At 40.4% G+C, this 17,212-nt stretch overlaps 1 protein-coding gene across 3 annotated transcripts in view; it reads left to right on the forward strand.

The window, feature by feature from the left end:
- Positions 1-15,073, forward strand: part of aff4 (AF4/FMR2 family, member 4) — a 40,423-nt gene extending 25,350 nt beyond the window's left edge. For all 3 annotated transcript variants that reach the window (XM_069669060.1, XM_069669068.1, XM_069669074.1), the window contains 13 exons: positions 1,263-1,407; positions 1,628-2,381; positions 2,511-2,662; positions 3,242-3,327; positions 5,557-5,791; positions 6,102-6,199; positions 6,569-6,632; positions 7,926-8,062; positions 8,171-8,242; positions 8,447-8,540; positions 8,688-8,731; positions 9,031-9,248; positions 11,151-15,073. In XM_069669060.1, the coding sequence (XP_069525161.1) occupies positions 1,263-1,407; positions 1,628-2,381; positions 2,511-2,662; positions 3,242-3,327; positions 5,557-5,791; positions 6,102-6,199; positions 6,569-6,632; positions 7,926-8,062; positions 8,171-8,242; positions 8,447-8,540; positions 8,688-8,731; positions 9,031-9,248; positions 11,151-11,278 (2,227 nt within the window). In that variant the 3' untranslated portion in view covers positions 11,279-15,073. The remainder of the gene's footprint in view (positions 1-1,262; positions 1,408-1,627; positions 2,382-2,510; positions 2,663-3,241; positions 3,328-5,556; positions 5,792-6,101; positions 6,200-6,568; positions 6,633-7,925; positions 8,063-8,170; positions 8,243-8,446; positions 8,541-8,687; positions 8,732-9,030; positions 9,249-11,150) is intronic.
- The last annotated feature ends 2,139 nt before the right edge of the window (positions 15,074-17,212 follow it).

Raw genomic sequence — 17,212 nt, forward strand, 5'->3', positions numbered from 1 at the left:
TCTGTCGTGGAGGGTGAAACCAAAAAGCCTAGATTCTGTTTCTATGATAAGAAATTAGACTGAAATTAAAATATAGTATTTTTGCAGGCCTTATGAATTTCATTATATTAAATAGATACACATGTAAAAACAAATATTAGATTAATTATTTACTTAAATTTGGAAATGGAAGGACATTTTAATATTAATTCATAGTAAATACAGAAAATTATTTTTATAGGGTGAAAAAAATGTCTCTTTGAGGTCCTTGTTGCTGCCATAGCTTGTTAGTCAGGGCGTCGCGGACTCTTGGAAAAACACGTCTGAAATTCCAAAATTCCAAATTACATTAATCATGGCACTACCTTTTACTATCAGCTCTATGTAAATCAAATCAACTTTATTTATAAAGCACTTTACACACAACACAGTTGATCCAAAGTGCTTTACAGCAGTGCTTCTCATTGTGGGGTCCGCCAACCATAGCCAATCAAACAAGCGCATTGTGACTGCGACACATCTGTCATGAATCAACTCACTCAGGTCGTAACGAGCCGTTCCTGCAGCTGTCTTTATTTTCTGAAAGCGTTTAAGATCAATTACTTGAAAAGTATAAACGCCGTCAAGTTAAGTCCACAAGCAGTTTGAATAAAATGACCCTCACTTTTAAAGTATATAAGTGATATTAACATGATTCAAATTGAAATGTTTTTCTGTTCATCACTATGAAACAGGTCTGAAGTGTTAAGGTTGATAACTTTGTTGATAGCTTAATCGATGTTACGATTATGAGGGGCTCTTTGGAAAAAAATGTCTCCACTGTAAGGGGAGTAAAAGCACAAGTGTGTTTTAAGTTGACTCTTGAAGAACTTGTTAGTGGGAGGGGATCAGATGGTGATGGTGGGGGGAGAGAATCCCATAGTTTTGGGGCAGAGATAGAAAAGGCCCCTCCCTATAACACTTGGATCTCTGGACAGACAGAAGTCTTTGGTCAGACGATCTCGTTGTCTCACAGTGTCATATGGGGACAGGAGTTCTGTGATGTAGGATGGGGCCTTGTAAACAACATGTAGTGGTTATAATGAATCGTCTGCCCTAAAGGTGTTGCAGTTGATGGCGAGACATTGACACGAAGTAAAGAGATTTGTTCCTTACTTTTGGAACTGAATCGCAGACGAGATGCAGTTGTTTGTAAACACCCTTCAGTGCGTTAAACCCAACCAGGAAGTGAAGTGTACACCTTATGCACTCAGTGTAATGCGGTTTGACCTTCTTCTGTACAGCAATAACAGCGAAGGAGCGGAGCAATCCAGGGACGACTCCAGCAGCCACAGCGGCTCAGAGAGCAGCTCGGGCTCAGACAGCGAGAGCGAAAGCAGCACGACGGACAGCGAAGCCAACGAGCACCCACGGCCCGCCTCTCCTGAAGTAATGACTCAACAGTGACTTTGTCCAACACTGTAGTGCTACCCATTATATGGGTCATTATTAACTAATATTCATACCTGTGTCCACCATTATTTTGGGATGGTAGTGCTAGGAGAAGCTGATTGTTCTTCTGGCCAAAGCAACATTTTTAGATGTTTGTCCGACCAGCTGTTTGTGTAATTAATTTCTAACATCTCTGTGTTCTCATGCTCACCTTCAGCCTGAACAACCCATGGCCAACAAGTGGCAGCTGGACAACTGGTTCAAGAAGGCAAAGCAGTTCTCACCAGCCTCTCCTGTGGACAACAATGTTCCAACCAAGTGCAAGAAAGAGGGCAGAGATAACCCCTCAGGACGCGGCTACAGCAGCCAGGGAGGGGGGTCAAAAGACTCAGCAGCACCCACCCCAAGCAGGGACTTACGAGCGGCACAAAAGGGTGCAGAGGGTGGCCGTGGCAGGCAAAAATCCCCCGCCCAAAGTGAGGGTGGAACAAATCCGCGCAGGAGTGTGGGTAAAAAACAGCCTAAAAAGTCTGAGAAGCCTCCAGTGGTGGAGGAACCCAAAGGAGGTCTGAGGGTGGAGAGCGAGCCGGCTCCAGAGATACCGCCTCATCGGCCCAAAGCTGCTACGAAAGGTTCCCGCAAACCAAGCATCAAAAAGGAACCCAAATCCTCTCCGCGGCCGACTGTGCCCGCGGTCACCACCACTGCAGACAAACGCAAGCCCAAGGCACCCACCAAGACTTCCCAGAAGTCACGGGAGTTTGTCGATACAGACTCTTCATCGTCGGACTCTGAGGGGAATGACAGCATCCCATCCTCATCGCAGACGCCCAAATACACAGAGAGCATTAGGACACCTGTGTGCGTGTTTTCTCCTATGGAAGAGAAAGAGCTGCTGTCCCCACTCAGTGACCCCGAGGAGCGATACCCTGCAAGGCCGCCTCAGCAGCAGGTTCTACTAGTGAAGATAGGTGAGTCAAAACTGCTCATGGGAAGAAGGCTTATATAGAATAACACAATATCTCGCTGTACTCTTTGCCCTTTTCTTTACTTTGAACCAAATCAAACCTCCCCTTCCCTTTCCTTCCCATTTCCTATAGATCTCAGCTTGCTGTCTAGGATTCCAGGGCGGCCCTACAAGGAGCCTGTAGAGATAAAAGTGGAGAGAGACGACTCTCTAGACCGGGAAAGCAAAGACTTCAGCAAGCAGAGCTCTGAGAAAAGCTCCAGTAAGGCCAAGAGGAAACACAAGGTATGGGACTTTGTAGACCAAATTCCTGTTTCCTTTTGTAAACATGTCTTTGACTTTATTCTCTCACTATAAGAGGGGAGAAAAACGTGCACTCGGTGCTCCTTTCACGTAAACATCACATAGGTTTAAAAGATAATCTCACGCCCCGCTCCAAAAGGGTTCTGTTTTAAGTGTTCCTGCACAATGAACTTTTGGATTTTTTTTCATTATGTAAGCAATAATCGTTCCAAATTAACTTGCCCTGCAACTCTTAAAATATCCTCACAACAGATTTCCATTAAAGCAAGAAAATACCTTTGAGCCAAGGAACAATTGATTTAATGTTGGTGGACATCCAGATCTAGACTTTCTTTTTTTTATCATAGCTGGGAAACCACCAAAGACAGAGACTAAGTGATATCTTGGGGTGTAACAAAACATTTATCATTGGCAGACGGATGTGCTGCACCTTGCAAGAGTTTGAGTACTTGGTTACAATATTTTTTTGTCTTCAAATAACTTTCTTCACATCGACACACATCTAAAAATCCTTTAATGTGTCTTTGCGTTTAATCTTCTCCGATGTTCTTTATCTTTTAGAACGACGAAGAGGGCGCCAAGCCAGAGAGCAAGCGGTGCAAGCTAGAGGAGAAGTCCCTGTCTCATCATAAAAACAGCAGTAAAGAGTGAGTATTCTTTCCCTTTTTCCTCCTGATTATCATTCACAGCAAACCGCCTGCACACCGGGAACACTTGGCACACTTGGTGCGACAGTAGTACTTAATTTGGTTACAGGCAAAATAAGGTTTGCCAGATGTCTTTTTCTCTATTTGTACAATTCACAAAAGACAGCCTATAAACTCTAATGAGCACCATAAAAGCGTCGTGACGCGGCTTGTTTATTACCTTTCAGCCCCTCCAAGCTGCACCTGTTAACCTTTTATTCGGATGACGTCTCCCTTGTGCGCTTAGTTTAGAAATCCCCTGAATGTAAATACCGAATCTCTGAGAGTTGATGTTTATTTGATGCAGAGTACCCTTTTCAGGGTTTTTCCTGCATAGAGGAATTTTTGGCAACCCCGAAGAGGTTTAAGCCAGTACCAAAGGAAAATCCCGAGCGCAAAATCATAGGAATTGAGAATGAGAAAAAAAATTCTGCAATTCCTCAAACAAAGTTGAACAAGCAGAACGTAAACTAATGCCCCTTTCCCTAAATGTAGCGCGTTGGCGCAGGTTTTTCAGACCGGGGAAGACCCGCTTATAGATGCCGACTGTCTCTTTTCCCATTGCCAGTGGAGTATACTCCTTTCGGTCGGTCATGTATCAGCAGGCTGTGGCGTATGCAGTCTATGTGGAAAGCAAAAGCAGGCGCTATGTAATGCGTCTTAATGACATCCCGGCTCCCATCAGTGTCATCTGACAACGATTTAGCTTCTTATTAATCTCTAGAAAGAGACATCTGCATGCTAACAGCTAACAATCTGTCCTAGATATAAAATTTAACTTGAGATAAATTTCCTTGACGCTGTGTCACGAAAGCTGCTCAGCGTGTAGATTTTTCTGCTGCGTCACCATCTGACGTCACACACGCGCCCCAAACAGGGATAGTAAACAGTGAAGATGTTATGGTGGTTAGGTCTTTATTGCATCTATTCAGTCTATTTATCAAGTGCCGGCAAATTTGGAATGACGTTCGGTACTTGGACGGAGACGGCGGACTTTGTAGCTGAGATGACAAGGCGTTGCAGAAGTTACAAATGGAGCATAGCATTGAGCTGGAAAGGGGGCGGAGATTAGCGTGTCGACACAGGTTTGGTGTTCCAATCAATACCGATCAGAGCTGAGGTGATAATTAACTGGGTCTACTGCAGAATCATTTGACCCAGGTCTGAATGCCGATTGTAACCTTTCCCGCTAAGCAAAAAAGCTGGATGTTAGTGGGTTTTTTGACAAGTGGGAAAGCAGCTTAAAATAACACATCTTTGACTTCCAGCAGTCAACTCTCCTCTTGTCCACAGCTGCTGTATTTAACGCATGCGGCTGATGCTTGTTTTGACTGAACAAGAACGCTCTGCCGTTAAGACACCGCTAATGGGAGAGGGGACTTCCTGCGTTGTCTCATAAAATAAAAGCTGTTTTATTTCTGAGGGAAATGTTAAAAGCGCCGAGTTAGAACCGCTACGTACTTTTTTCACCACGTCCCGCCTCCTGCACTCCTCGCCTAAAGCAAAGAGTATTTCCAGTAGGCGAGAACGCGTCTGACACGACAATCTCCTGTTGTGTGCTTTAATTGTGAAAGTGCAACTCTGGGTGTTGTCCCGACCTGATTCTCCGGACATTGTAAAACATCAATGACGGTACCATGGTGCCCATCTGAAAAGTTAATTGTCAGTATAGTTGCCAATACATCTTCTGCCAATCCATTGACGAGTTCAGCTTCACTTGTTCATTTTCTGTGTAAAAATCTTTATTTGTAAAGTTACTTGTTATTTTATCTAATTTTATCAATGTAGTAAAGAGTAATGTTTTTCCCTCTGAAATGTTGCTGAGTAGAAGCAGGAAGTTGCATAAAAATAAATAAAAAGTGTGGTACTTGAGTTAATGTACTTTTCCGTCACTGCCCTCCCTTCTCCAAACTCCACGCCCCTCTCCCTTTAACTCACTTCCTTCCCCTTTTCTAATGTTGTATATAATTAAGTTTTTTGTAGTTGTTTTGCAAATTGGGTTTTAATTTACTCTTGTACATTTAATTTACTCAAGCACAACAGAGATTTGAACCAAATGAACAGAAATAATATGCGGATCGATTATGCTGTTGTGCGTCGCAACCCTCCAAAGACCCATTCTGAGCCAGGAAAAACCTGCCTTTTGCTCCAAAATTGACATTGACATTACAATGGTTTATTTTCCACCAGGTCTAAGCGTTCTTTGGAGAAAAAAGAGGAGCCAGTCCCCTCTCCCTCCATGTCAGGTCTTCAGCGGACGCCCAAGGCAGAGCATCCGAGTCGAAAGAGGACAGTCAGCCAGTCCTCCACCTCGTTGTCCAGCGGGACAGGAAGTGGAAAGGAGGGAAGCCACAGCACCAAGGGCAACTCCACCTCCAAGCACAGAAAAGGAGAGGACAAGGGACGCAGCACAAGAGAGGGCAAGGTGGGTGCGAGTAACCTTATCGCTGGGCATTTGCTGTATGTGTGAATACCTGGAACGCTTTGATGATACTGGCTGGTGTGAGTGTGATCTTTCATGTGTGCCAACTGTGTGTGCTTCTCATGTGTACGTTCTACAAAACCAGCAGCTAATCACTGAATTATTTTCGTCTATATATGCCAAATATCTATACCGTGCAGAACGCCGCTACCTCAGTCTCACCTCTTCCTCCATCTTATCCCTTGACTTCAAACACCAGGCCCCTTTTTTTCCCCCCTTAAACTTTATTCCCTCTCGTTTGCTGTCTCTGCAGGAGAAATCCTCAAAGGGCTGTGATAACCAGCTGGCTGTGCCTCCCCTCTCCACGGACGGCTCCAAGTCTCAGAGATCCAAGCTGGTGTTTGAGGACAGGTAAGAGGAGCTCTTTCCACTGTGGATAACCCCTCAGCAGGGTATAGCAGGAATAACTGCTGAGGGGATCTAGGGTTGCCTTTGATGCATAAAGCTGTAGGAGGTTGGGGAGGTCATGAATAGATGTGCCCGCATGCAGGAGAGATGACGTAAATTTCCATTTTAAAAGGCTCTCAGTTGGGAGTGTCTGTTCTTTTCAGGCAGCGGTAAAGAAACAACATTGTGTGCTTCTTTTGTCTGTTGTGTTTGATTTAACAGAATAATTATCATGTCATTTTATTAATGTAGAATCTCATCTGTGAAACATTGTTGTGAAAAGAGTTTTGCTGAATGATTCATTAATTTAACGGGTAAATATTTTTGTTTCAGGGTCCATTCAGCAGATCACTACTTACAAGAGGCCAAGAAACTTAAACACAATGCAGATGCACTGGTAAGAGCGAGCTTTGCCCATTTGCATATGTAATTGAGATGTCATGGTATCAGTTGCTGCATGCAAAGCAGTGAAAGGAGAGGATTGTAAAGCAACCAGGTCAAGACCTTAACGTAAGGCAACTTCCTGGTTAGATTAATGCTCGATATGGAAGTTATGAGCAGGTTACCGGTTGGCCACCTATGCATTACTGCAAACTAATAGAAGTACAATCCTGCATGCATACTTTTCAGGAGTTGTATAAAAGTGTCTCATGTTTCCCTGAGTTTATTTGATTTCCCTCTGGCCCCATATGCTAATTTTTGCAAAGTGAGGCAGGAAGCCATTTCCCATAACCGCATCGCAGGTGTATGGCAGTCCTTACTTTTCTCTTCTAGCCTGAGGCGTGGATGTGCTTGTAATTTCTCTTTAATGCACCTTAACAGTTCATGAGTCCACATTTGTTTCTGACTGCAATTGAAAGGGTCAAATTATATGTCAATGAATCACCTGTTGCTGCCATTATTCAATGAAAAGAGTTCATGGAATCCTCACAGATTTAGATCTGTAACATGCCAAAAAAAACAACAATTGGACTGTTGCTTACACACCAATCTCAGATCCCATCTGCTATATTCTGACAACGGTATAGCCTCTGTGGACAAAGGTGAACAGGCCGGGCGTGTAGCCGGCGGTTAGCGATAAACCACTTCCAGTCAAGACTTCCTTTTCCGCGTGCTGCATTGTTTACAGAAAAAGAAACTGCTTTTCTTGTGAATTACTCGTTAATAATGGGTCTTACCTTTGCCAAGATTTCAACATCATAATGCAGATCTGATGCAAATGAAGCTTTGTCAGGTCTGTCCTCAAGAGGAGAAGAAAACTACTTTTAAAATGCTCGTTTGTTGGATGGATCGTCTGGAAATCTACACGCTGAACAGCTTCGTGACACAGCGTCAGGGGAATTTATCTCCAGTTTAATTTTATATCTAGGACAGATTGTTAGCTGTTAGCATGCAGATGTCTCTTCATAGAGATTAATAAGAAGCTAAATCGTTGTCAGATGAAGCTGATGGGAGCCAGGATGTCATTACGACACATTACGTTCTGCCTGCTTTTACTTTACATAGACTGCATACGCCACAGCCTGCTGATACATGATTGGTCAATATTACTCAGACTACAAGCTATAACAAACGGAAACCAGAACACACACTCCACGTCCCTACATGTCTATGTAGAATCTGTAAATTGCACACTAACTTTCAATGCACCGCTAACAGTTTTTCCATGTCCCCGTTCGCTCTTTGACAGTTGGACCGTTTTGATAAGGCGGTGTACTACCTGGACGCTGTGGTGTCTTTCGTTGAATGTGGGAACGCTCTGGAGAAGAGCGCCCAAGACTCCAAGTCTCCCTTCCCCATGTATGCAGAAACGGTGGAACTTATCAAGTAAGAACAAACAGTACTTCATCAGGGTCACTGAACTTACTAAAGATGTTTGACAATGAAATATACTCTGTAATGGCTTTATAAATTGAGCATGTTTATATTTTTCAGATACACTATGAAGTTAAAAAGCTACATGGCCCCAGATGCTACATCAGCAGACAAGAGGCTAGCTGTGCTTTGGTAAGTACGCTGATGAACAACTTGTGATGGGCTTCAATGCCATGTTTAAAAGGCATCTTCATGTCCTGAGCCTTCAAATCAAAGCGCTCAAATTCCTGCCTATTTGATTAAGGAATGCTGTGTATCTCAGCAGTCCGCATATTTCTCGTCATTGCTTTCTTCCTGGCAAGTTTTAAATCATTATGAACTTATTTCTCTTTCCAGCCTACGATGCCAGTCGCTCCTCTACCTGCGGTTATTCAAGCTAAGGAAAGACAGCGCACTGAAATACTCCAAAACACTCACAGAACACTTAAAGGTACTTTTATTTGATTGAATCTGACAAAAGTTTTGCTTGGCAAACTTTCAAAACCACACTCCATGTATGTAGTTGTTTTTCTGTGACTGTTTAACATGCTTCCTGTCCATGTACATAATGTTCTTCCTCTATTTTTTGCTGCAACAGAATTCCCTGAGTAACACCCAGGCTCCCTCTCCTGGAATGGGAAAGTAAGTCATGACCTCCTATTACTGCTTGGAGCTTGGAAGTTGTTAGTAAGGAGACATCTGTGTTTCCCAGACAGGTTTAATTTTGAGAAACACTCAAACTAATTAGATTTCAACAGAAAGTAGAAACAAGTAATCCATGCTGTGCTTCTTATTGCAAGTTCCCCCTTTTGTAAAGCACAGTTTGACTCTATTGAGTCATGCTCAACAGACATAACATTGCACAACACTGCTATCAGTGATCATTTCCAGTCCGTGCTCAGCTCTCTTAATATTCTGTTTGTGTCTGTTTCCCAACACAGCAAGGCAGCAGGTATGCCCTCTCCAGTGTCTCCCAAGCTGTCGCCGGGCACGGCCGGTGGCTACTCGACAGTCAGCAGCACTAGCAGCGCCAGCTCGTCTGTAACCATACCTCAGCGTATCCATCAGATGGCTGCAAGCTACGTACAAGTCACCTCCAACTTCCTGTACGCCACCGAGGTCTGGGACCAGGCGGAGCAACTGTCGAAGGAGCAGAAAGGTAAACTAGTGAAGGATTTTTTTTTTATGAAGAAACAGTTGTTCTCCACAAATGTTCGACTTACAACCAACATCTTCCATGAAGTTTTGTTAAAAAGGACCATGTTTTTGGGACACATCAGAGCCCAGCAGGGGGACCACATGAAAATGGAAACCCTTACAAGGGTCATGTAATATGAAGCATTGTCATTTGCGTTTTATGACTTCAGTATGAAAATTTTTATGCTTCCTGTTGAATTTTAGTGGTTCAAGGTCAAGTTTCGTCCCAACAACATCTCAACAAAGCCAGAAGGGAATGTTATTACATCTAGCTTATTTTTATTTTTGTGTACATCCCCCGTCTGCAATATATTAGTGGTCTATCTCCCCTCATCCTAACCCTCACGTATCTGTTTGTTCTGTCACGGAAAGAAAGGGTCCACTGATCATCACATTCTCTGCAGAGAAACAGAGAGACGTAGAGTTGTCTCTGGTTTTATGTCCTTCCTCTAAATACTTGTTCTGCCACCTCTACTATTTAATGCAGGATTACTTATGCCAGTGTTTTGTTTCAAATACTTTTAGTATAACAATACATTCCAGTCCCCTGTAGGAAACACAGATGTAAACTGCAACTTTACTGGTTTGTGGAGGCATAAAAACAGAAGGCAGTTTTCCTGTTAGTTAAAATCTTACAGCCCTAAATAAGGTCATTGTAAATCTTAAAATCTGCCTGCATAAATGAAAGATAGAGAAATGATTTTGAAATAATAAATCAAGATAGGACTGTACTGTAGCGAGCCAGGCAGCTGTTTTAAGCTACTCTTGTTTGGATATTTACACTTATCCTGATTCAGGGTTATCAGAGTGGTTGAAATCCAACTGTTTCAACCTCCTCTGTTTTTTTAATTGTCATCCACAACAAATCATACAATAAGTTCCATCTCTAATGTGAATATAGAGGAAGTTTCATACCTTATACATAATTCATACCTTAGTTAAGTCATCTCTACTACTGTTGTAAAGCATTTGTAGCTACGGCTGAAAAGTAAGTCAAGACAATTGACAACACTTGTGATGGTTTAAGTCATTTATCAAACAAAAAACACGAAATATACACCAGTTTTAACTAATCAAATGTGATATAAGTGAAAATGAGTTTTTCCTGTTTTACTCTCACGGAGAAAGTTTTATATTTGTGGTTGTTGGTCTGTTTGTTGGTCTTAACAAGCAATTCAAAGAAATACTACTATAGACTCAGGGAAACGGCTTTTACTCTAAAATCCGGAACATGAGACCCAGTCTGTTTTTGTAGGTATCCCAGTGGAAAAAAAGGTTTCTATAGCTATTTTATCAATAAAAACATGTATACAAGTTATTTCAATATTATTCAAATTTATTTTCATTTGAAACGCATTCGAAACACACAAATTATAGCCTACCATCTGTTGTCGCCCTGTCGAGTTTGCAATCCTGCGTGCTATCTGTGCTGTAGTTGAGCTCAGCCTACGGTAACGTTGATTGTTGTGAGGACATCTGCTGCAATTTGCGATCATGACGGTGCATGTTCATGATGAAGATTATAAGGCCATCGTCTGGGTAAAAAACTGTAATAAACAATAATAATAAACAACAATAAAGTACCTCTCTCTGCAGAGGGGCTATAGCCTACTGGTGTATTGGTCGCAGCGGTGTATAGGACTTTTTAGATAAGGTATTAAAAGTGCGTCTAGAACACTGAATTTTACGGTAACTGTTCTCTGACCATCTATAGATTAAACAGTTAATTGACTAATAAAAAAATGGCAAAACATTAATGTGATCTGTTGTTCTCGAACCTTTCACAGATGTATTGTCCTGAAATGAAAGCAAAACACGATCTTGGGAACCCCTCCTTCATGATGCTGTTTGTTTGTGTTCCCAGAGTTCTTCTTGGAGCTGGACAAGGTGATGGGTCCTCTGATCTTCAACACCAGCAGCATGACAGAACTGGTGCGTTACACACGGCAGGGCCTCCACTGGCTGCGGCTGGACGCTAAGCTTATTCCCTAGCAAGGACTCGCTCCCTGCGCGCTGCTTCCACACCCACACCTCAGCCTCTCGTGTTCAGCGACGTGTGCTCAGAGACACACAAGCATGCTCTCACAGACGAACATGAACACATTCATGTACTGTATGCACACACACGCAGAGTCCAGCTCTGCTCCTCCATACACACACACACATACAGACACATACACACACGTGATGGACCTCTCAGACATATCTCCAACACTGTGTCCATTTCCTACACCAGCTTGCCAAAAACACTGAGCAATTTAGAGCATCTCACACCGTTGATGGCACCACACAGGGAGAAGCATCCGAACGGCAGCACAGGAACAAAAAGAGCTCACCGCCATGCTTCATATATCGGCATTCTTATGAAATCTCTGAAGGCCATTGTTTTTATCAACTGGGCATGGAAGCGCTGGGTGAATTATTTATGAATGGGCTTAAAAATGGGGTTTGGTTTTTAGGCTACTTTGGTTTTTTAACTTTTCGTTTGACTTTGTTTCACCAAAGTACCTCCCATGAACACCAAAGGTGCTTTAAAATGAAGGTTTCTCTTTATCATTTTTGTGCCTTGTATGTGAGCTACAGGAAAACAAACAGCCACCCCTCATATCCAACTACGTTATTTTTTGTTTTCCAACCTATCTTTATTTTTTTTTTGTTATATCTCATTTAATGCATTTTTAAACATTTAGCTGTTAAAGAAAGCTGGCATCAATTATGTTTTTCAGAGCAGTCTTTCACTTTTAAGTCGGGTCCTGCAAAGCATTTGATATTTTAAATCAAAGATGGCGTTGGCCACAGATGAAAAAAAACCCATCTTGGCTTATTTCTCCCAATTCTCCTGGCACATAAGCTTAATCTCGGAGCATGGCCACAAGATTTAAGGACTAGGAAAGGGCTAATGTGCACAGCAGATAAATACTTCTGACATACTTATTTATAAATCTATTAATCAGTGTAGTTTTAAACAGTGTAATATAATTTTCATGACTTCTTTCAGCCCGTGTAATGTTGGTCAGGATTGCTGTAAGGAGCAGATATCTCCTCTAGGGGCCGCTATCAGAGGTTTTTAGACTCTTGGCCTTAATAAAATTGATCACGTCAAAGTTCTCTCCAAGCCTTTGACGCTCCAGAAAACAAGCCCCTCCTTATGAAATTGTTTTACGCTTGTAGCTAGATCGTTCATTGAGAAATTCCCTCTAAGATGAGTCACTTCCAGACAGTGTTATTCTTGTTTGATCCCCCTGTTTGCTCAGAGTCTATTTTTCTAAGGACCAGCAGGGAGTGTCTTAAGTATTGAAATCATTTCCACAAATACAATGCAGTCATTTACAATGCAGTTTAAAGAAACTGGGCCTGAGGGAGGGGGCAGCTAATTCGGCACAACGGAAGCAAAATTAGTCTGAAAGGAGAGAAGTTCAGCGATGCAGAGGAGCAGTGTTGCATTTATAGAACAAAGAGTTTAAATCTATGATTATATATTTCAAAGGATAAGTATAACGGCCAAAATAGATTTTATTTATATACCAAGCAGTTTTTTTTTTCTTCCGCTGTCCCAGCAGAAGTCAGAGCATACTTTTTAAAACAGGGTTGAACATGGGTTTTAAGAAGCAAAGTATTTGTATATGTAATTGTTCCTATTTAAATTTAAAATTTTAATCATGCTTGTATTGCAAGACGGTAGATAAGAAATGCGCCAGCTAGTTGTTGTATGACTGGTACTGCAGGTGAGGTTAAAAGTAACTCCAGATATGAACATTTCTGTCTGATATTTAAGATTTCTGGTCGCCATCGAGGCAAATGCTGGTTTTAAATGAAGACGTAACATTACCACAGATCTCAGTTGGTTGTTTGGTCAATGACATGAAGGACTGTCCTTTTTCTTTTTCCTTCTAAATCATGCTGGAATTATTTACGCCTGGGCCAAACAGTGTTCAAGGAAACTTGAGTTTGCTTAATGGAAAATTAGTTTGGACAAGAGAGAAGTGCCGCACAGACCAGTGATGGCACTTTTCTGCTATTTGCATACACAGATTTGGTGTATTTCCTGAGTTGAAACCTCATTTTGCACCTTTTTTTTTAATCTTAAGACAAAAAATCTTACAAATTAAACTCTTTGGCCCAGGACTTTTGTTTTGTTTTTTTCCCGCATTTTTTTTTTCTTTCCTTCACTGGCTCCCTGGCCTTTACTGTAGGAGGGGATACTGTTATTTCCTCTTGCACTTGAAAAAGAGAAAGTCAGAGGAGGTCTTATTTTAAACTATGCAGGATTTTTACAAAAGAAAAAAAAAGAGAAAAAAAAAAAGCAAAAGATCATTTTTGTGGGAAAAAAATAAACTCTTGCTTGGGATTTTTTTTCCCCCACTCCTGTTTTTTTTTCCGCCTCAGTGAGAAACCTGTTTAACTCAAGTGTCCAATGCCTTTAGCTTTTGCAATTTTTGTGTACCGGTTTAGTATATATATGTATATAGATCTGTTTTTATAACCAAACACAGATGGCTTGAGCCATTTTGTACTTAAAGCTGGAGGCCACTTTTCTCATAGGAATTCCTCTTTGGGTTTTGCCAGCCCAGTTAATGTCTTCATACACTGGTACACTTTGTAAGTACAGGTCCGCGCCTTGTGTTCCCTACACTATCTTGTAGTCAAATGTACAAAAGTTAGCATTAGAATAATTTTTAACAGTTTGCTACTCACACTTATTTATTTTTCTGCCCCTTTGCTTAATATTTTTTTCTATTTTTGCCATTTAAAGGAGTACCATTTTATGAAATAATAAGATGTAAATGTATCGGGGTTGTTCATGATGAGATTTCATTGTAAGTAGTAATTAATATTAATTCTAACTTGAACGAATCCAGGGTAAGATGAGTTTTTTTTTTTCTTTTTTTGACATTCAGTAGGAAGATGTTAACACGTGCATGTTTCTATTTAAATACAAATGTATAAATTGTAAATATAACATTTCTTTAAGGGTGAATTTCTACTACAGGTTGACATTTTTATTGAAATTTAAAGATGCTGTAAATACATTTTGTGAGATACTTTATGCACATTTTTTTTTCTCTCTGTGGGCTTTTGTGTTCTTCTTCTTCTTCTTCTTCTTCTTCTTCTTCTTCCAAGCTGTTACAGATGACATCCCCGTCTCTTAACACTGTATATCAGATTGATTTCTCAGTCTTTTTCTTACTGTGCTCGTATTCTTTGTCTTCTGCTTCACTGTCTTTCAGTATCATGGTCGCCACATAATCATTAATGTCTCTAGATCCAAGTGCGAATATTTTGTCTTCTCTGTATTTGATACGGAGGCGTGTACTTTTCATGAAATGTATATTGTTGATCTCCTGGGATGGATGGATTGTGTATACAGTCTGTTGTGTAAAACCACGTCTGCTTTGTCCTCATGAGAGAGATGTATTTACTATTTGTCCCTTTTGAACAATTGGTCCAACATGTCTTTTGAAACAGAGGTATTTCTCTACAGGTCAAAACAGTTGTAGCAGTTTATACAGTATGTTGTATAACATCTTTTTTCTAAAAAGTCGTCTCTGAAGCGAGACCAGCAGCATACACTATGTACAATAGTCTAAATTGGATTAGTTTTAAGAGAACTGATGATAGAGATACTATATATGATGGATGCAATATGATTAAAGGTACTCAATAAGTTTGATCTTCAAACTTAGGTTATGTAATTTAAAAGCATTCTTGTGAAGTGAGTATTAATTGTGACTAATGAGAGTCTGTCCTGAATATTCTTTGTATTTTGCCGTATTGAGAATAAAATATATATGGATATGTTTAATGGACTGTTTCTTATTTCATTTTAGGAACCTTTGATTCTTTTGTTTCAGGCATTTGTTGCATGCATCTCATGACATTTTCAAGTCTTCTGATTAATTTAATTAATTAAAGTAAATTTCTAAGAACTAACCTGTCCAGCCTCTTGAACAGAAATATTTTCATGTTTCTTTACTCTTCTATGACAGAAAACTGAATATCCTTGGATTGTGGGAAAAACAAGATAATTGAGTACGAGAACTTTGGCTTTGTAAAACATTTATTGCAGTTGTCCCCATTTCTTTTAAGACCAAACAACAAATTGACTGATAGAGAAAGTTGCTGAGAGATGAATCTACAATGAAAATAATTGTTGCAGCCTTCCAAAATGATCAGAGAACCTGGTAAGAACAGATTTTAATTTTGCTAATGTTATGTAACAATAAACTTTAATATACCCCGTGGGGTTTTTCTTTTAAACAAACTAATGATCTTAACAGTCTGTGTTACTCACCCAAAATCACTGTTAGTATCCTTGAGCTCTAATTATGCGAGCATTTGCATTCTAATGTGCTCCTCAGTCCTACCAGAGGTCAAGAAGTCCTCTTTTCCCTCTTGGAAATGATGCAGTTCAGGTAGAACAACTGCAAGCTAATTATAATACTGTTTATTTAATAGTGCATTTCACTGCAGTCATTGTCACCTTACCACATATAAGAACGAGTCATACATTCAACAACAAAGAAATAAAAGAAAATACTCAAGTTTAGTACAAGTTTACCTTACAATTTATATTCTGCCACTCTTGATTGGAGTGTATTGAACCACATTTAAGACAGAGTTTAATATTCACTCTAGCAGAGCTCCCTTTCAAACAATGTTTATGTATTTTTTGTCAATCCCCTGCAGTTACTTAATACAACACAGTCTGCTTTTAGCATCAGGCCCAACAGGCCTGTGCTTCAGTTTTCAGGGGATAAATTGCCACCAAGTGGTCATGAGTTGCTACTGTAGTTGCTACAATGAGCCCATCAATTTCAGCCTTACTATCCCCAGATTGCCATTACAATCAAAGCATTTTAGTTAGTAATTATGTTATTGCAATTGTATAAATAACTTATTTATTACATTTTTATGGCAACAATATGAACAGCAAGTTATTTTAAAGGGTTAATGGATTATAATCTTGAGAGAAAGGAAAGCAGCCAACACATCCAAGACTTGCTTGCCAAAAAACAAACATTTGGGCTATATGACAAGTTTAAAGACAGAATGTAATATTAAGTTTTCATGGGAAACTGGTAATTACACTCTATCAGGCGACAAGTTGTGGTCATTTTAAACAATTTTAAAAAGTTATTTTAGTCATATTTTGCCATTATAAGACTGATGCTTCTTTCTAAAGTAGGCCTGCTTCATTTTTGTGTATTGTATTTGGCAAAGGCCTTAATATTACTGGAACACATTGTGACCTTGCCGTAAACAGGCTATCATAATGTCATATCGATTATAACATAAGCACCTAAAAGCACCAGTTCCAATCATTTTGACATTGAATTATGTTCTGATTAATAATGGAGCAAGAAATAATGCCAACCAGTAGCTGTTATTTGTCACTTTCAGTTAGAAATAGATGCTCCTATTTAAGCTTTCTGTGCATGAAACAAAGGAATTCAAAGTAGTTTATGTAGCTTTGCAATGCAGAGCCTCTTAGAAATGATTAGCTCCTTTCAATCCACGCTGCGCTGCCCTGAGAACATTAACTCTTATGTGCCCTGGCATGATTCTTCACGGCCAGTTTGTCTTTTGTCACACTTTACTTTGTTATTTGTTATCATTTTTAAAGTTTTTCTTAACTTGTGAATCTATTCCCTAACACTACATGTTTCTGTCAGTAAGACCAGAATATCAGTTATTGTGGCACTGCTCCGTTTGCCTCTTTTCAGTGAACTGAAGAACATGAAAACAATACTGAGAAATTCCCTTTTTCACTATTCCGCCATTAACACGATCTGACCAATAAGGTGTCGTGTTTTCCCAACGAGCCCGCCTCCTCCTGCTGCTGATTGGTCCACTCGCTCCTCTATTACCTTTCATCCGCTCTTCGCTCCAGGGAATAAGGTAAGCTCACTGCGAGCGGAGGAAAAG

This window comes from Semicossyphus pulcher, unplaced genomic scaffold (genome assembly GCF_022749685.1).
Source record: "Semicossyphus pulcher isolate SPU_LCO1_2020_fin unplaced genomic scaffold, fSemPul1.0.p SCAF_10, whole genome shotgun sequence".
Lineage (NCBI taxonomy): Eukaryota > Metazoa > Chordata > Actinopteri > Labriformes > Labridae > Semicossyphus > Semicossyphus pulcher.